This window comes from Pecten maximus, chromosome 7 (genome assembly GCF_902652985.1).
Source record: "Pecten maximus chromosome 7, xPecMax1.1, whole genome shotgun sequence".
Classification (NCBI taxonomy): Eukaryota; Metazoa; Mollusca; class Bivalvia; order Pectinida; family Pectinidae; genus Pecten; species Pecten maximus.
Genome location: NC_047021.1, coordinates 32026345 through 32047757, shown reverse-complemented (window position 1 = coordinate 32047757; position 21413 = coordinate 32026345). Strand labels below are relative to the sequence as shown.

The 21413-nt window shown below is 34.5% G+C and overlaps 1 protein-coding gene across 3 annotated transcripts in view; it reads left to right on the top strand.

Moving 5' to 3' along the window:
- Positions 1 to 21413, top strand: part of LOC117330593 (early endosome antigen 1-like) — a 35146-nt gene that overhangs the window by 340 nt on the left and 13393 nt on the right. The window contains exons 2-21 of one of the 3 annotated variants that reach the window (XM_033889006.1): positions 1930 to 1965; positions 2697 to 2786; positions 4439 to 4549; positions 6375 to 6481; positions 6873 to 7020; positions 7658 to 7721; positions 8361 to 8467; positions 8837 to 8923; positions 9373 to 9431; positions 10367 to 10507; positions 10747 to 10815; positions 11080 to 11185; positions 11607 to 11774; positions 11870 to 12037; positions 13469 to 13636; positions 14775 to 14942; positions 15318 to 15455; positions 15995 to 16081; positions 18078 to 18160; positions 21153 to 21246. In XM_033889006.1, coding sequence (XP_033744897.1) covers positions 1930 to 1965; positions 2697 to 2786; positions 4439 to 4549; positions 6375 to 6481; positions 6873 to 7020; positions 7658 to 7721; positions 8361 to 8467; positions 8837 to 8923; positions 9373 to 9431; positions 10367 to 10507; positions 10747 to 10815; positions 11080 to 11185; positions 11607 to 11774; positions 11870 to 12037; positions 13469 to 13636; positions 14775 to 14942; positions 15318 to 15455; positions 15995 to 16081; positions 18078 to 18160; positions 21153 to 21246 — 2199 coding nt within the window. The remainder of the gene's footprint in view (positions 1 to 1929; positions 1966 to 2696; positions 2787 to 4438; positions 4550 to 6374; positions 6482 to 6872; positions 7021 to 7657; positions 7722 to 8360; positions 8468 to 8836; positions 8924 to 9372; positions 9432 to 10366; positions 10508 to 10746; positions 10816 to 11079; positions 11186 to 11606; positions 11775 to 11869; positions 12038 to 13468; positions 13637 to 14774; positions 14943 to 15317; positions 15456 to 15994; positions 16082 to 18077; positions 18161 to 21152; positions 21247 to 21413) is intronic. The other 2 variants (XM_033889007.1, XM_033889008.1) reach the window with 2 other exon arrangements.

Below are 21413 nucleotides of genomic sequence, written 5' to 3'. Positions count from 1 at the left end.
ATTATATGTATGATGTATATATGAGAGGAATTCATTATATTAACGCAAACTCTAGTTGAAGTTCTTAGTCTAGTATTTAGAGAAAAGGCAGCATATACATAGTGCTCTAACACTTGTTTTATGGGATGTTTCAAATTATTCACGAGATAATTCAATATGTAAGCTATTCGGAATTTTAATCTTAGTTGCCCAAGATCTGTATTTGAAAAAAATGTAAATAATTGAAATGAATGACTTCTTGCCAGCTGTTAAATTCAGTGATAGTGAATTGTGCAGCTTTAATCATATGACAGTATGATCATGAGATAAATGAGTAATGATAAAATATCAATTGGAGCTTTAACCATTTCATCAATGTACCTTAATGAATCTCTTGTTAGGTTAATGCATGTATTATGCCCCACAACTCGTTAAAGTGATATTTTCAAATTATTTTTTTCTGGAAAATAAATTTGAATCTCTAGCCTATACTAACAACATCAAAATGTTCATGCCCATTCGGTTTATCTGATTGTACAATAACTTAAGCTCTTCTGGGTGAATATTCAGTTAGGAACACAAATATTGGAACCTATAAAGCTATGGTGGCTTTATATACCGACCCCAGTATTTATATGTACAGTATATACATTGTACATATATATATGATGTATGCTACATGGACATGTATTTGGGAAGTAGTTGTTTGCTATCATATACTAGTCACAGTTAAATACTGCGACTGCATGGACTGACCAAGATGACTAAAATTGTACATTGAACACATACCAGCAGATAGTCGATGATGTAACTGAGGTACAGATGTTATACAAAAGGATTACCAGCTCTTGATCAATTGTTTAGAATGTGGAGTTCAGCAGTCCCAGATATGGTTTTAATTTAATTCCAGTCTGGGTCTGATTATCACATTTTCCTTTCATATCAATGTTTCTGTCTATGGTCAGCCCATGTTTCAAGTACCTTGCAATTTAAGTGCATGCAGTACTGTATTAATATCTCTTAAAGAGCATTTTATCAATAAACCCCACAGAAAGCAAAACATACAATTATTATTATAGTTTCACTTGTACAGTTTATCTATAGTGTGGCATAGGGTTCTTAGTTAAGTCATATTAGATAGGATTCCTTTTTTATTTTTTTTTATTTCATGCTTTCCTGTATTAAAGATGCCGTAAGTAGCTGTAAAATTAGGATGGAGGTATAGCTGTAAATTAAAGATTGAAGTGGCTGTAAATTACTTCAAAAATTTATGATGTATAATACAGATGAAATAAATTTTTCAGTGATTCTGATAAGTGCTCATAGCTATATATAGATTTACATTTTGTAACTTGCATGTTTTTTCTTTCAATCCGATATTAATTACGTATGGATCTTGGGGGGTGTCATTCATAATTCATTATTTTCGTTTTGATCACCTGGTCCTTAGGATTTGGTCCATATTCAGATCTGAATCATCCTTGGGTGTAGGGGAACCACAGGGGCCTGAGGGTGGTAAAAGTGCTTCTTCTTCTGTAGGAATGAAAGGATTGATTTGGCACATATTTGATCTGAAGCATGCTTGGGTGAAAAAGAACTTACCAGGGTATTTTGTAAAGTGGGTCTTGGTCTGGGTGTGAAATGAATAATTCTTACATTTTCATATGTCACAAAAAATTATCATCTGAAATCAGTTTAGCAGATCACTAGTGTTTGCTAAAGAAGCAATAAAAATATATATATTTCATTAATGGGGATTTAAAAAAAAAAAAAAATTGGGATCAATTTATTTCTTTTATTTTGAAATTCTCAAAAATATGAAGAATTTAGAAAAAGTTTAGGTTACGCCTCCAGGAGGACAGGTTAAACTGTTACAGATCTCAGTCATAAGTAAATTTAAGATCTATTAAACTGATATGAATCTGGTAGAAATTTTTATATTTGATGTAGACAGTACCAGTGGCTGCAGAGAATAACGTTGCCAAGGTAACCATATCAAACTTATTTGTAAATAGCCAGAATATTGTCTGAGCACCTGCTTCACAAATCTTTCCTGTATATAGAAAACTTTAATCCCTCTGAAAGCTGATGTAAGCATGCTTCATATGGTCTTAATTGTCTTGCCCTTGTGAATTGTTTTATCCTTTAAAATGTGCTCTTCCTTCGCTCCTGAAACATTCTAGTTTAAAGTTGATGCATGTTGAATGAACTTGAAGATCCAGGATATGTTGCATATATTGTGTCAGGAAATTTGTTCGGGGTATATTGTATAAGCAGGGCTTTTAATTGACTCTTGAATTGAATCAATGCAAAACTGCGATCATTCTGGTACTTTGAAGTGCAGCATCAATTATCACTAATTTCAATTTTCAGATACTGTATATATATGTATATCAAATGTCATTGATTACCTTTCAAAACACATTGTCTTTTGTTTCAGTGAAGTAGCATATATATATAGCTACATCCTTTTTAATTTACTTAACTTCATGCTTAATCTGGTATAAATCTAAATAACTTATTGGTATATGTTGCACATACATCTACAATGTATCTTGCACATTGTATTAAACCTAGCTTGCTACAATTGTCTGCACATGTGTCAAGCCAACACACTTGTTCAAAATTGTTGATCATGAACCATCACATATGTCCATAGTTGTCAATCAGTCACACTTGTCCAAACTTGTCAAACCATCACACTTGTCTGCTTACAGCCATCCTCCTCTTCCACTTCCTCCCCAAGCAGATTCTTCTCCTTTGGCAGTGGTGACAGCAACCAGGTAGATACAGATGCTGGAGCACAGGTAATCACTGATACAAGTCATAAAGACAGGTAGATACAGATACTGGAGTACAGGTAATAACTGATACAAGTCATTAAGATAGGTAGATACAGATACTGGAGAACAAGGAATTTCAGGTAGATACATATATATGCTGGATTACAGGTAATTACTGATACAAGTCCACAGATATAGGAAGATACAGATGCTGGGACACAGGTTATTACTGATACAAGTCCACACATATAGGAAAATATATGTGTACAGGCAGATGCTGGATCTCAGGTAATTACAGATATCCACACATATAGGTTTATACAGATTCTGGAGTACAGGTAATTGCTGATACTAGTCCACACATATAGGTATACAGGTGCTGGAGTACAGGTAATGCAAGTCCATAGAGACAGGTAGATACTGATGCTGGGACCTTCTTCGTTTAATTTTAATTTGGTATGTTTGACCATCTGCAAAGTTGACAATAATTGGGTTTAGTAAGTACCTGCCCAATATATATCAAAATCCATTTCAATCAGAGAAAGATTTATGCACAATGACATTTAAGTTACTTACAATCTGTAATACATAACCTTCATAAAATAATCGATCATTATGTACAGTTATAAGATGAAAATTGTACGAATCTACTGTAAATTTTCGCATATAGTGCACACTTTTTTTCTTCAAAATTTGACAAGTGAAAAAATCCACTGCGCACTATACGCAGGTACAAGCCTTTGCAGTCATATGCATGCATGTCATGAATGTGATGCTAGATTTTTAATAGTTTTTTCCTCGACAGTATAAAGGATTATGATTTAATACTTATATATATAAAGCATGCAGTAAGTAAATGTTGAACAAATAATCAAATTAAGGTAATCATCCATTCGGAATGTTTCAGGGATATACCGTATTTGACCTAATAAGAGCGCCTGCCCTAATAAGGGCACCCCTACCTTTTTCAAGGAAATTAATCTTTTGACTGAATGTCAAAATGGTGTTCAAAAATAATAATTCTTGTGAAATGTTTTGCTACTTTATGTGTTAAATTTTCTTCAGCAAATTCAGTAACTGGAACACAAGTTTTCGCCACTTTTTGTCTATTCCTAACAGATAACATATCAGTGCAAAGAGCACCCGAAACTAAACACACATACAAAAAATAACTTACCATATCTTTATTTGAAGATAAAGTAAAAGACTTCATTCTTGTTGATAAATAACTTTTGTTCAGAACAGAAAGCTAGTAAAAGACATTGTAAATCAATTATTAGGTAAAAAAACGATGTCTGGAATGATTTGGGAAATCACCTGTGTCTATAAATAGAACACAAAAGAGTTCCATTTGAACATAAATGGTGGAACACACGTTCTCTGGTCTAAAGATCAGCTGGCATGGTTTACAACTTTACAGGTATATTCAAGTGATATTTAAGCTTAATATATGATAATGAATAGATATCTTCATTTAGAATATATTTATGACTGAATATTTTACCGTTTCCACAGCCTTGGGTATTCTGCTATAAGGTATAGTCTGTTTCATAAAACTTCAGAACAACTAATCTTAATAAGGGCGCCCCCACTGTCAATTACCCGCACCCTGCGCCCTTATTAGGTCAAATACGGTATATGCCTGCTGTTTTAATCATCCATTCGGAATGTTTCAGGGTTTTATATGTCCACTATGTATGACATCGTTGGCATCACCAGAAGCTCTTCAGGCACATTTTGACAAGGAGCATGCAGAGGGTCAACCTAAAGTGGAGGAATCCCAAGGGGTATATATATACAACAGTCTGTCATAATTTAACAAATTTGGTAGCTAATTTAAATCCAGTGTAAATAATTCTTTAATCTGTGTGACAGCTGGACCATCAGTGCATTTTTAGCCCACCATCATCAGATGGTGGGCTATTCAAATCGCCCTGCGTCCGTGGTCCGTCCGTCCGTCCCTCCGTCCGTCCCTCCGTCCGTCCCTCCGTCCGTAAACAATTCTTGTTATCGCTATTTCTCAGAAAGTACTGAAGGGATCTTTCTCAAATTTCATATGTAGGATCCCCTAGGTGCCTAGTTATGCATATTGCATTTTGGGACCAATCGGAAAACAACATGGCCGACAGGCAGCCATCTTGTATTTTGACAATTGAAGTTTGTTATCGCTATTTCTCAGAAAGTACTGAAGGGATCTTTCTCAAATTTCATATGTAGGTTTCCCTTGGTGTCTAGTTATGCATATTGCATTTTGGGACCAATCGGAAAACAACATGGCCGACAGGCAGCCATCTTGGATTTTGACAATTGAAGTTTGTTATCGCTATTTCTCAGAAAGTACGGAAGGGATCTTTCTCAAATTTCATATGTAGGCTCCCATTGGTGCCTAGTTATGCATATTGCATTTTGGGACCAATCGGAAAACAACATGGCCGACAGGCAGCCATCTTGGATTTTGACAATTGAAGTTTGTTATCGCTATTTCTGAGAAAGTACTGAAGGATTCTTTCTCAAATTTCATATGTAGGATCCCCTTGGTGCCTAGTTATGCATATTGCATTTTGGGATCAGTCAGAATACAACATGACCGTCAGGCAGCCATCTTGGATTTTGACAATTGAAGTTTGTTATCGCTATTTCTCAGAAAGTACTGAAGGGATCTTTCTCAAATTTCTTATGTAGGTTTCCCTTGGTGCCTTGTTATGCATATTGCATTTTGGGACCAATCGGAAAACAACATGGCCGACAGGCAGCCATCTTGGATTTTGAAAATTGAAGTTTGTTATCGCTATTTCTCAAAAGGTACTGAAGGGATCTTTCTCAAATTTGATATGTAGGATCCCCTTGGTGCCTAGTTATGCATATTGCATTTTGAGACCAATCGGATAACATCATGGCCGACAGGCAGCCATCTTGGATTTTGACAATTGAAGTTTGTTATCGCTATTTCTCAGAAAGTACTGAAGGGATCTTTCTCAAATTTCATATTTAGGTTCCCCTTGGTGCCTAGTTATGCATATTGCATTTTGAGACCAATCTGAAAACAACATGGCCGACAGGCAGCCATCTTGGATTTTGACAATTGAAGTTTGTTATCGCTGTTTCTCAGAAAGTACTGAAGGGATCTTTCTCAAATTTCATATGTAGGTTACCCTTGGTCCCTTGTATTGCATTTTGGGACCAATCTGTCCTGAAAACAACCTGGCTAACAAACAGCCATTATCAATAAATTTCAAATTTCATATATAGTTACGGTTCCCTTGTTTGAAAAGTACTGGAGGTATGTTTCTCAATTTGCACAGATTAGTAAAAGGAAAGGAAAAATAGAGAGAAGATCAATCTGACATAGAACCTATAAAGATCATTCAATGGTGGGCGCCAAGATCCCTCTGGGATCTCTTGTTTTTTCTGCAATGAGTAATTATTTGTAATTTGTTACCTTGTAATTAATACCTGTGATTGTTTACCTTGTAACCAACACTCTAATTGGTTACTTTGTAATTAACGCCTGTGATTGATAACCTCGTAATCAACACCTGTAATTGGTAACCTTGTAATTAACACCTGTAATTGGTAACCTTGTAATTAACACCTGTAATTTGTTACTGATAGGAGGGGTTCCTGTGTCCTATCTGTAAGAAGTCCCTCCCATCACCAGAAGAGCTACAAGCCCACTTTGACTCTGCCCATGATGATAAACCAGCTTTCTCAGAGAACAGGTACTGGATATTAATTAACCGTCATTTTAAATGTCTGGGTTAGAATAAGTGAACAATCCTCAAATAGTTCTGATGTTTCAACAGAATGATCAAATACTGATATGTTCTTTTAAATCTGTAGATACATTTTGTAGTTTAACATTTTAGTTTTATGTTAATAAGTATATGAATTAATGATTTATAATACTTAAATTTAAACTGCTAATTATTTGCTTGTGGTTCCTGAAACTCGATATCAGCCATAGTTTTAGGAATATATAATATACACTTGGTTATGATACTACATGCTGTATAAATTTCCTCATTAGTCTGAACATGCATTTAGATTTATCTGTGATGACAAGTATCGAGTGTAACCATTATGGTATGAAATGTCTACGCTATTTTACAGAGATGGAGATGTTCTGGCGATGAGACAGGAGATCGATGATCTGAGAACTTCCCTAAAGGAAGAGCGCTGGTATACAGAGCAACTCAAAACAGAATTAGAAAAAACTGCAGAGGCAGGGTCCACACCAAATATACCACTGTCAGCACAGGTAACCATGGCTACATCACAAACATAGCTCTGTCAGCACAGGTAACCATAGCTACATCACAAACATAGCTCTGTCAGCCTAGGTAACCATGGCGACACCACAACCTAGCTATGTCAGCACAGGTAACCATGGCTACATCCAAACATAGCTCTGTCAGCCTAGGTTACCATGGCTACATCCAAACATAGCTCTGGCAGCCTAGGTAACCATGGCTACATCCAAGCATAGCTATGTCAGCACAGGTAGCCATGGATACAGCATAAATTAGCTCTGTCAGCCTAGTAGGTAACCATGCCTACTTCACGACCATGTCTACATCCAACCATGATAGCCTGTCTAGTTTCAGATAGCTATCTTATAGATTGATTTGTGCGAAAACAATGTAGTTTAATAACTTTAAACAATTTGTAGTTGATCAGAAATTATATATTTGACTGACCAACCAGCTTTATTTTAAAGAATTAATAGCTCAGCTGAATTCTAATACTAGATTATCACCTCCTTGTTTGAAACCCAGAATTAAACATGTCCTAGGGACCAAAATTATAAGCTCAACTTCATTGATAATCAGGGACATCTACTGCAAGGGAGATAACTTTACCATGCTGATTGTTACAGACTATGAAAATTGTTTCAGGAGCGGGCTGAGCTTGAGATGTGTCGGTTACAACTGAGGGGTTCAGAGGAGAGCAGAACACTTTGTGAGTTTTCTTTAATATATTTTTATATATATTTTGTTTATTTTTTACTTCAAAAAATGTGTGATATTTTCATACATTGTTCCATGTTGCTTTATATCTTTTTATCAAGAGATATGAAATATACTGTTGTAAAAATAAACCTTCATGCAACCTAGTTTATTCTAGAAAAAGAAAATTTCAGTTGTCCATAACATGTTTTCATTACAATTTGGAAGAAAAGATATGCAAATTTAATATGAAATAATTGCGGACATATATGGTAATGACTCAGAAGTCACATATCAGAATTATTTTGATTGTCTTCCTTAGTATGATATTGGATCTTTTAACCATGGTCGTTTTCGTTCATCGCTCGTTTGAACCGGTTGGACCTGAGTTGTTCTTTTATGAAATAAGGACGGACATGGTGAAATTTTGTTGTTTTCAGACGAGCTTTGAAAAATTATTTCAAGGCCCTGCATTAATATCTGCAGGTGCATCTAGATATATGCCTGAAATATAACATATAAAAACAGATGAACCCAGTTTGTCCGCATAAACGAACAGGCCCCTAATAAAGCCTGACAAATCTTATATAATAGAAAACTGAATATAAAAAAATGGAAATGTGATATAGTATTTTCTATACTTTCTGTCCAGTGAGTTCTGAGGTACACCATCTACAGTCAAAGATAGCCGAGCTAACGGCCAACGCAGAGAATGTTACTACAGAGCGGGATCGCTTAAGATCAAAGTCAGGGGAAATGGTAAGTCTCATCTGTCTTTTAGTGATGATATCTATTTCTTTATCTAAAGAAAGTATTTATTTGAACAGAGTTTTTGACATGTTATTATCTTTTAAAAATGTTACATCATTATTTACAAAGTTGTGAGCTGAGGATCAAATATTGACTTTATATATACAAATTAATTTATCACCAATAGATTATCAGTTTGAAGTTCCACTTCTCAAATATATTTTTCATATATTGTACTTATTAGTTAAAACTCAGATCACTAAGAATGTAAAAACTTAATATAAATATTAAGAATATATTTTCATTAAATTTTGAAAGTAACTAGTATGTATTTCACAGGGATTTGTTACCAGTACAATTGTTACAACTCTTTTTTAGGCTGGTGACCTTGTAACAGTAAAAGCCAAAGCTGATGAGGTTGAAGGTCAAAGGTCAGCTCTAGAGGACCATATCATGACCCTGAAGGTAGCACTGTTACTGGGAGAATGGTTTCTAAAGGAGTCTGAATTGATGATATCAGTGTAGTTGCCACCTAATTAAGTTTCCATGGGGAGATTGTACATGTTAAAATATTAAGTCTCAGAAAAGTATGTCAGTAGATGATGAACCGATACCTGAAAACTGCAAATACTCTCTAAAAAGCTATGCTTGATATAATCGACTAACTGGATTGTTAAAATCTTGAAAAATTAAATATTTTAAACTTGTTTTTTCTAAGTTTAGGATAAAACTTTTGAGTTTCCATCCTGAAAATGGCAGGGTTGGCCAGCATTGACAAACGAGGCTTCATTCCAATGGAGTAAATGTAAACTTCATTTTAAGTGTCTGTATACCTGTATGCTTTCTGTACATGTTTTGTGGTCTTTTTGAGGATTTTGATGGATTCTTGTATGTTTATATTCATCCAATCGCAGCAACAAATAGAGACGAAAACCAGCCAGATTCAGAGTTTGGAGATCCAGTTGGCACAAAGGTAAAATCTGTACTTATTTACTCTGAAATAAGGTGATAAATATCACAGTACGGCCACATATCATATCTGTCATGTCTCCTGTTTATCTTAATATTTGACAATCTCCAGTGTATGATGTTAATGGTCTAATGAGAAGAAAAGTACGGCCATGCAGTCATATATTGATATTGTAACTTGTCAATAGAGCTGAAAATGAATAATCATTATGGACAAAAACACTAACAGACAAAAAACAAACTAACATAGAACTGTGAGCATCTACAAACAAACATATCAAGATTATGAAGGCTTTTTCAGTTTCTTGTTTTTATCCTTCTTGACAGATATGGCATACAAGTTATTTGACATATCAGAACGAATTGTTGACTTTTCAACATACATGACATATGACATTTTGTCCGAGGGTTATTTGACGTATCAAAATAAATCCTTGACATTTTAACATGCATGACATATGACATTTTGTCCGAGGGTTATTTGACGTATCAAAATAAATCATTGACATTTTAACATGCATGACATATGACATTTTGTCCGAGGGTTATTTGACGTATTGTAATGAATCGTTGACATTTTAACATAAATGACATATGATATTTTGTCTGAGGGTTATTTGACGTATTGTTATGAATCGTTGACATTTTAACATGCATGACATATGACATTTTGTCTGAGGGTTATTTGATGTATTGTATTGAATCATTGACATTTTAACATGCATGACATATGACATTTTGTCTGAGGGCTAATTGACATATTTTAATGAATCGTTGACATTTTAACATACATGACATTTTGTCTTAGGGCTAATTGACGTATTGTAATGAATCGTTGACATTTTAATATACATGACATATGACATTTTGCCCGAGGGTTATTTGACTTTCAGAATGATTCGTTGAGATTTTAACATACATAACATATGATATTTACAGACCTGGAGTTGAGGATGTAAAGGTACTGAAGGAGGAGCTCATCTCGGTACAGACTCTAATGGACAACATGTCCCAGGAGACGGAGCGGAAACGGGACAACTTAGAGAGAGAGCACAAAGCACTTCAGACAAAGTTTGAAGAGTGAGTACTTGACAATTGATATTTTCATTTATTTAATTATTTGAATTCAATTTAGTAATTTTAATTGATATTATAATTATAGTAATTGAAATTTCAAATAATTGAGGAGAAATTTGATTAATTTGATTTATTGGAAATGTATTAGTTTCTATTTATCCATGCCTAGTAATAAGCTCACCAAGTCTATTTTATGTATACTAAATTGTAACTTGATTTTAGTTTTTTTTGTACTTGTATAGGTCTGAAGCAAAAGTAAAGGATTTGGAGGCCCAGATTGGATCGGCCCCACGAGTGGAGGAGGTTTATCAGTAAGTTGATATAACAATTAACCTAAATCAATATAATGATGAATTTTATTTTTGTGGCATTGAATTCAAATAGCCTATTTTAGATTATTGTTGATTTACAAAATAATGTATTCTGAATTTTTACTGCTATCTTCAAAGTTTTAAAAACATGAATTAATCAATGTTTGCTTTATTTTATTCATGAACTTTAATCTGCGAGCTTGTCAGGATGAGTATCTGTCTGTTTGTTTGAAAATATTCACTGTAGTGCATTTTATGTTTCAGGTTGAAGTCCTCAGTGTCCAGTCTGGAGGGAAGTAAGGAGGAACTGACCAGCACGGTCAAGGAGAAGATGGAGGAGATCCAACAACTACAGGAAAAACTGAAGCAGGTCAGAGGTCAATTGCATACAAAAAAAGGACACATGGGTTGGTCAAAAATCATTTAAGATTAGAGAACATTTTGGAACATGTATGTCTTGTTCCTGTCTTCAATAGAGAAAAATTATCAATGCTACTACATGTATGATCATTTGTTAGAATCAAAAGCATCTTTCTTGCAAAATTTGTCATCCTTAGATACGAAAATGAGTCCAATAAATTGAAACAAGTGAATTGTTTTCAAGAATTTTGTGTTATTGACTATAAAACTGACTTATAACAAGCACAGTATCTAAGGAACGTGGACGGTCTGATGGACTGGCATACAGCAGAGTAAATATTATGTGCCCCTTCAACATGTTCTTAGTGGGGACAATATGAGACAGAATTTGAATAGTTTTAAGTGTATAATTATGTAATTGTCAATGGCAGGTAACATCAAAGCTAGAGGAGACTGAGAAGACAACAGAGGTCAAGGACGCAGGGACTGTGAAGCTCCAAGGTGACCTTGACTCTATCAGTGGTAACTTAGCAACCACTCAGGCCCAGCTTAAACAGAAGGAGGAAGAGTACGCACTGCTACAGTCCGACCTCAAATTGGTGGGTACCAGAGAAAGCAAGATCAAATCTACTAAATCTGATTTCTAATTGAAACATAGTTATGTAAATTCACATGACTTCTATGGCCATTTCAGGTTACACAGAAACTAGAAGAGGCAGAGAAGAAGACAGAAGTAAAGGACGCTGATGTTGCTAAGCTCCAAAGTGACCTAGACTCTGTGACTGGTAACCTAGCGACCACTCAGACTCAGCTCACAGGAAAGGATGAAGAGTGTACACAGCTTCAGTCAGAAATCAAATCGGTGGGTAGAGATAACAGAGTCATTGTAATGAATTCTTAAAGTTAATTACTATTTATCGACTTAAAGTTAATTACTATTTATCGACTTAAAGTTAATTACTATTTACCAACATAAAGTTAATTACTATTTACCAACTTAAAATTAAAAACTATTTACCAACTTAAAATCAATAACTATTTACCAACTTAAAGTTAATTACTATTTACCAACTTAAAGTTAATAACTATTTATCGACTTAAAGTTAATTACTATTTACCAACTTAAAGTTAATTACTATTTATCAACTTAAAGTTAATTACTATTTATCGACTTAAAGTTAATTACTATTTACCAACTTGAAATTAATAACTATTTACCAACTTAAAGTTAATTACTATTTATCGACTTAAAGTTAATTACTATTTACTAAGTGAACTTACTATTTACTAAGTTACTTAAAGTTAATTACTATTTACCAACATAAAGTTAATTACTGCTTACCAACATAAAGTTAATTACTATTTACAAACTTAAAGTTAATTACTATTTACAAACTTAAAATTAATAACTATTTACCAACATAAAGTTAATTACTATTTACCAAAATAAAGTTAATTACTATTTACAAACTTAAAGTTAATTACTATTTACAAACTTAAAATTAATAACTATTTACCAACATAAAGTTAATTACTATTTACCAACATTAAGTTAATTACTATTTACCAACTTAAAGTTAATTACTATTTATCGACATAAAGTTAAATACTATTTACTAAGTCAGAGTCAATCAGTATTTACAGACTTTAAGTTAATTACTATATACCAATTATCAAGTGAACTTAAAGTTAATTATTATTTACAAAGGTACTTAAAGAAAATTATTATTTACTAACTGAAAGTTAATAACTGTTCACCGACTTAAAGTTAATTACTATTTACCAACTGAAAGATGATGATTACTATTAACCTAGTGAACTGAAAGTTAATTACTTTTCACCAACTTAAAGTTAAGTACTATTTACAAACTTTGAGTCAATTACTATTTACCAACTGAAAATTAATTACTAATTACTGAGGTTTCTTGAAATCAATTACTACTTACCAAATTGAATTTGAAATTAAAGTTAATTACTATTTACCAACTTGAAGTAAATAACTACTTACCAAGTTAGAAACTTTCACCCTTTGAAAAAAAATAGAGGTCTTGGATCTGTTTAAAAGTCTTCTGACCACATATGAAATGTTTACAGTAATTTAAAAGTGTAATTTTTGAAAATCATCATTAAATTTACTTTTAAAAATTATAGGAAACATTAATAAAAGTGGTAAAAGCTGCCCTGTATACAGTAGCCATGTGTGTATATTTCTGATGCATCAGTATACGTTTTGATTATTGAGTGATTGTTTTAAATGCAGAATTCATGTTATGTGAACTTAATGTCACTGCAGGAAAAGGAAAAATTAGAGGAGGCTGAGAAAAATATAGAAGGCAAGGATGCTGAGGTCGCAAAGCTTCAAGGTGACCTTGACTCTGTGAGTGATGACCTAGCGACCACTCAGACCAAGCTAAAACAGAAAGATGAACAGTACAGGCAGCTACAGTCAGACCTCCTGTCTGTGAGTAGAAAAATCATCAATACAAGTTATTCTTCAAAAAATACAATCTAAAGATTATAAAATCAGGATTATGATCTGAATGATATAGTCAATGATATGATAAATGATATAATCAATGATAAAATAATTATTAAGTCAATGATGAAATAAATAATGTAATCAATGATATAATAATTGTAATATGTATTATGCATTTATGTGAGTAAAGGTGAGACAAATTTGTGAAGTCTTAATTCTTTGTTGTTAATAAAAGATATAAAATTTAGAAAATTTGGATTGATTTTATGCCAATACCATGTAAAGTCACATTGTCATGACAGTATTGATATTTTCAATGTTAACCCCTGTATTGATGCCCTTTAGGTAACTGTAGACAGTAAAATTTATAGCAGTTAATTCTGGTGATAAATAGCTGATCATAAACTAAGGCTAACTTGTTTCTTTGTTGTTGTTTATGAACAAAGAACTCAAACACAGACTGAAGTTATACGACTATTTATTATACTAATACATTGGGCTAAAGGGCTATAACAGCTGTGGTGCTTAACTCTCTCTAGTAGATGACCTGGCCAACATAATTTATAAGAGATACACTAAAACCGAAATTAAGCTAGCGTAGACTGTATATGGTAGCTATATATAAGTGAAAAGCTGTTACTGTTGGCCAGGCCATGTAACTGAGTCGAGTGAACTTATTAGTAGAGATAAATGAATTCTTGGGGGACTTACGAATTACAAATGATGTAAAATGCCCAAATTGAAGATGGACCACAGCTGAAATACCCCCAAGAAACTTCACTGAAAAAACTGCTGAAGAGAATGACCAATCACGTGACTGGACTGACCAATCACATACTTGCTATCAAGCTGACCAATCACTATGTATCCTCTGCTATTACTACTAACTATCTTACTACTATACATACATGCTACAAGGATCGTAGATATTAGCAACAGATTGTCTGTTCATAAACAGCATGTAGATATTAGCAACAGATCGTCTTAGTTCATAAACAGCATTTATGTATAACACATAAATTTATATTGTTGATGAAAGATTTAAAATTTTGTAACACTTCTGTATCAATTGTAATAAAAATGACTTTGTTCAATAAGTTTTATTTGATCATATCAACAGGGAAAGGAACAAAGTAGCAGTATTCAGGAACAGTTGCTTGAGAAAGCCAATCAAATTTCAGATCTTCAGGTAGCCCTGGACCGGCGTGAGTCAGAATTGACCTTGTCCAATCAGAATTTGGAGGAGAGCAAGGCCAAGGTCAAGGATGTAGAGGAAGAGTTGATGCGGGTGATTAATTCTGATATTTGTTTTAATGTTCTACATCACAAAGATAATGTCTCTTTCAATGATGATGCTTCAAGGATCTAAAACTTTTACAAAAAAAAAGAAAGAAAAAAAAAAAGAAAAAGGAAAACAAAACAAAAGACTTCAGCTTAGTTATGATAACTAGCTTTTAACATTTCCAGATAATTTATTAATTTTTGGATTTTTTCGCTCATTGATTTTTGGATTTTTTTTGCTCATTTATTTTTGGATTTGTTTGTTCATTTTACACTGAGTCTACTAATAATCATGAATTCAACATGGTTATACAAATTATAGTCATCATTATATTGTGTAAATGTGAAACAGTTTTGTCATTTTTTGGCCTTTTTCTTGTAGACAACACAGACTGTTCATGACAAGGAAGGCACCATTTCTGACCTTGAGAAACAGCTCACTGATCAAAGGTCACAATCACAGGAACTCTTGCACCAAAAGGAGCAGATGTGTAACAATCTGAAGCTTGAATTAGAAAAAGTAAGATATACATGGGATGAAAGGTAATTTCCATAGAAATTCACCAGTTAGAATAATAGACGAAAATTTGGTAAATGTTATTAGAAAGGCACTGTATTCACCCCATTTTGTGTAATTTGTGCCTTGTATGACATATTTTGTATAGGTGAAAGATCAAAGAATATGAAAAATGGACATCATAATTATGTAGTTGTTTAGAACTTGTATTTGATGCAAGGTGGAGCCTCAACATTCAAACTAGGAGGAAGATGTCTGAATCACAGGGACAGTTTTGTTTAGAAATAAGAGTTCCAGGTTGTACTCATTACACTTAATAGTGTAACAAAATTAAGACAATAAAGGTTGTTATTTTCAAAGGAATCTGTAATTTATTGTTCTCTATTTTGTGAGGATAGAATCAAATCACAAAAATTAGATACCATGGAAATAAAATTTGTATGATTGTGGTCCAGAAAAAAATTCTCTCACTTTTCTTCAAACTGAGAAAATTTGAACCAAAGATAATAGAATGTGTTCACATTGAATGGCATGTTTTGTAGGAACAGTCAAGCGGAGAGGCCCGGTCATCAGAACTGGACGGTTTACAGCAACAGTTGTCCAGTATGACACAACATTACCAACAAGAGGTCAGTCAGATAATGTATATCCAACAATAGGCCCATACCTGTTAATAAGCCCATCCATACCTAATGCTCAGTAAAACTACCAACAAATGCATCGTTTTGTATGTATATAATTATATACATGTATAATTAGTTACCTACTTGTCAGTTGTTTTATTATAATCATGGTACTCTTAACATTTCTATTTTGACATACTCTTATCAAAGCAATGATAACTAAAATTTTGAAAACAGATTTAACTTTGTGTAATGATGAATTGCCACACTTTCATTTACTGTACTTGCTAAGAGCTTTTTCTCACTGGTTTGGGAAAGGGCCTTTTTGTCTCATTTTGGGAAGAAAATTGGTGAATTAGGAAAAATGTTAGGAGGAAAATAGCAGGAAAAACCCACCAAAATACAACTTCAAGGGCAGATTGATAAATTGTGAGCCTCATATTAATGAAGGATTTGAATTTTGACGGACATATTGTATTACTTTTCAACCTAATCCCCTTCAATGTCTGTGCACTTTTTCCAGCGGTAATTAAGGGCATCAATGCCACATTTATAGAACTCCTTTTCTTGGCTGTTCAGAAAGTCATCTACTGCATGTTAGGGTTAGGGTTAGGGTGCCTGAAATAGCTGTTTTCAGTTTTGGAAATACAGTCAAACCTCGATGATTCGAACTTCGTTGATTCAAATTTCTCGCTGTATCGAACTTTTTGCTTGGTCCCGAATTTCCTCACTATATAACGCTACTAACGAACCTATGTATGATTCGAATTTTTATAAATCGAAGTTTTCGATGTATCGAACTTTTTTCGTGGTCTTAGCTATGATAGTATAGGTAATTGACATCTCATGATTCGAACAAAAAGTTTACCTGTACTGACCACAGGACAGGTGTTTGTCGTGACCCCCGCGGCAAGAGTTCACACCCCTCCCACAACTGTCCTGACTGACAGTTGGGATAACGATAGCGTGTGTTGTCACTCCCGATCATGGGGTAATTAATAATCAGACTAAATTGATAGATAAATGGTATATTTAGAAGCCATGGCATTCAATAACCATACCGGTAGTCGTCTTTGATGATCTCCACCGCCATTGAAATCAGCGGTTGGCGAGTAAATTTTACGGAACAGTCAAAAACAAGCACAAACACAAACAATTAGCGATGCCTTCACTCAAGACATCATATTCAAAGTGTCAGGTTTCAAACTTATACATAAATATCCATGTAAATCGGTTATTGGTCATTCAAGCATGCATTCTCCAACTGATCGGTATTCCGTATTTTATACCACACATGTAAACACATGTGCCTTTAGCAGAAAAACGTTAACGTAAGTGTGCATTGTACTTTTGTTTTATCTATAAGCCGGGATATAAGTGCTTTGTAACATATACATAGTTTGTTTAATTTAAAAATGCTAAGGTAAATTGATGAAGAGTATTTTTATTTTGTTGTGTTTGATGTATAAATTAACTTAACTTTTCGATGTGAGCCTGACAGGCGACGATCAACACGAAGGCACCGATGACATATTACGTTAACAGATATGGTCATTATCAAGAAAACATCGATCTATTGTCAACCACGAATAATTCGAAGTCCCGCTGTTTCGAAGTTTTTCTGTTAGTCCCTTGAACTTCGAAACATCGAAGTTTGACTGTAGATGAAAGTCTGATGGAGTGAGATCGGATGAATAAGGCGGATGCTCAGTAAATTTAAAACCACAATCATGAATGGCAACCAAGGCAATGACAGACTCTTTCACCCTAACCCAAACCGATTTTGTCCATTTTGCAAAAGCCCCTTGTCTTGTTTACTTTAAAGTCGATATAAACTAGCCAAATGAGACCAGTCCTTGGGTACACGACCCTATATCGTCAGAGAATAGTAGGACATAAAAGAACATCCTTGAGTACCTCCTTCAATACAAGGCTCACAACTTGTCAATCATCCCTCGTACTATGCAGTATATCTAGACAAACTTGTAATGTCTCTCCTTAGTGTACTGCTAGTGACGAGCTAAAGATGACCTTGAGAGAAAAAGAGTCCTTACTACAGGAGGAGCAGAGAAAGGTCACTTCAAAGTAGGTCACTGTGTCTCTTGTTTACGATGTTCATTACAAGAATATTTATATAATTTTTATGTCAAATGAAGCAGGATATATCTTGTTTCTGATGAACAAACTTTGAAATGATTGATTTTTTTCCCCATGGTTCAAACTTTCGCAGGTTAACTAAATTTTACTGTGAAAATAAGAGTGCGTTTCTGATGAAAATTCTGTAACGGGTAAATAATAAGGCAGTCCATTAATATTCTTTTTAAGGTATTTTTAGCCCACCATCATCAGATGGTGGGCTATTCAAATCGCCCTGCGTCCGTGGTCCGTCGTCCGTCCCTCCGTCCGTCCGTCCGTCCGTAAACAATTCTTGTTATCGCTATTTCTCAGAAAGTACTGAAGGGATCTTTCTCAAATTTCATATGTTGGTTCCCCTTGGTGCCTAGTTATGCATATCGCATTTTGAGACCAATCACAAAACAACATGGCCGACAGGCAGCCATCTTGGATTTTGACAATTGAAGTTTGTTATCGCTATTTCTCAGAAAGTACTGAAGGTATCTTTCTCAAATTTTATATGTAGGTTCCCCTTGGTGCCTAGTTATGCATATTGCATTTTGAGACCAATCGCAAAACAACATGGCCGACAGGCAGCCATCTTGGATTTTGACAATTGAAGTTTGTTATCGCTATTTCTCAGAAAGTACTGAAGGGATCTTTCTCAAATTTCATATGTAGGTTCCCCTCGGTGCCTAGTTATGCATATCACATTTTGAGACCAATCGCAAAACAATATGGCCGACAGGCAGCCATCTTGGATTTTGACAATTGAAGTTTGTTATCGCTATTTCTCAGAAAGTACTGAAGGGATCTTTCTGAAATTTCATATGTAGGTTCCCCTTGGTACCTAGTTATGCATATTGCGTTTTGAGACCGATCGGAAAACAACATGGCCGACAGGCAGCCATCTTGGATTTTGACAATTGAAGATTGTTATCGCTATTTCTCAGAAAGTACTGAAGGTATCTTTCTCAAATTTTATATGTAGGTTCCCCTTGGTGCCTAGTTATGCATATTGCATTTTGAGACCAATCGCAAAACAACATGGCCGACAGGCAGCCATCTTGGATTTTGACAATTGAAGTTTGTTATCGCTATTTCTCAGAAAGTACTGAAGGGATCTTTCTCAAATTTCATATGTAGGTTTCCCTTGTTGCCTAGTTATGCATATCACATTTTGAGACCAATCGCAAAACAATATGGCCGACAGGCAGCCATCTTGGATTTTGACAATTGAAGTTTGTTATCGCTATTTCTCAGAAAGTACTGAAGGGATCTTTCTGAAATTTCATATGTAGGTTCCCCTTGGTACCTAGTTATGCATATTGCGTTTTGAGACCGATCGGAAAACAACATGGCCGACAGGCAGCCATCTTGGATTTTGACAATTGAAGATTGTTATCGCTATTTCTCAGAAAGTACAGAAGGGATCTTTCTCAAATTTCATATATATGTTCCCCTTGGTGCATAGTTATGCATATTGCATTTTGAGACCAATCGGAAAACAACATGGCCGACAGGCAGCCATCTTGGATTTTGACAATTGAAGTTTGTTATCGCTATTTCTCAGAAAGTAATGAAGTGATCTTTCTCAAATTTCATATGTAGGTTCCCCTCGGTGCCTAGTTATGCATATTGCATTTTGAGACCTATTGGAAAACAACATGGCCGACAGGCAGCCATCTTTGATTTTGACAATTGAAGTTTGTTATCGCTATTTCTCAGAAAGTATTGAAGGGATCTTTCTCAAATTTCATATGTAGATCCCCTCGGTGCCTTGTTATGCATATTGCATTTTGAGACCAATAGGAAAACAACATGGCCGACAGCCAGCAATCTTGGATTTTGACAATTGAATTTTGTTATCGCTATTTATCAGAAATGGCTGAAGGGATCTTTCTGAAATTTCATTTGTAGGTTGCCCTCTGTGCCTAGTTATGCATATTGGATTTTGAGACCAATCGGAAAACAACATGGCCGACAGGCAGCCATCTTGGATTTTGACAATTGAAGTTTGTTATCGCTATTTCTCAGAAAGTAATGAAGTGATCTTTCTCAAATTTCATATGTAGGTTCCCCTCGGTGCCTAGTTATGCATATTGCATTTTGAGACCTATTGGAAAACAACATGGCCGACAGGCAGCCATCTTTGATTTTGACAATTGAAGTTTGTTATCGCTATTTCTCAGAAAGTATTGAAGGGATCTTTCTCAAATTTCATATGTAGATCCCCTCGGTGCCTTGTTATGCATATTGCATTTTGAGACCAATAGGAAAACAACATGGCCGACAGCCAGAAATCTTGGATTTTGACAATTGAATTTTGTTATCGCTATTTATCAGAAATGGCTGAAGGGATCTTTCTGAAATTTCATTTGTAGGTTGCCCTCTGTGCCTAGTTATGCATATTGGATTTTGAGACCAGTCAGAAAACAACATGGCCGACAGGCAGCCATCTTGTATTTTGACAATTGAAGTTTGTTATCGCTATTTTACAGAAGGTACTGAAGGGATCTTTCTCAAATTTCATATGTAGGTTCCCCTTTGTTCTGTCGTATTGCATTTTGGGACCAATCCGAAAGCAACATGGCCGACAGACAGCCATTATCGCTAAATCTTAAATTTTATATATAGGTTCCCCTTGTTTGAAAAGTACTAGAGGGCTGTTTCTGAATTTACACAGATTAGTAAGACTTAGAGGAAGGGAAAAGTAGAGAAAAGATCAATCTGACATGGAACCTATAAAGATCATTCAATGGTGGTCGCCAAGATCCCTCTGGGATCTCTTGTTGATGATTTTATTCTGTCTTTGAATATAGCAAAAAAATACAACCCCATGAAACCTTTTTGTAGTAGCTATTAAATAACTACTGCATACATAAAATTTTGGTTGATGAAATACGATCTCTCTGTGTTTTTGAGTGAGGTGTAATTTAGATCTTTTGGGTTTTGGTATCAGGGAGGAGAAAATCACATCTCTAGAGAACCAGGTGACCGCTAATAAAGAGGAGCTGACCAGGCTGGAGACGGAGAGGACGGACCTTATTGCCAAGGTCAAGTAAAAAATTAAAACCCATTGTTCTATAACTTACTTGTGTTTCACATCCCATATGATATTCAACCAATTGACCGGCAATCTATCAGTGAATACATTTTGCTTAATTCTCATCTTTAAGCATGTTTTGATAAACTGGTGAATTCAGTATTTTTGATAATTAAA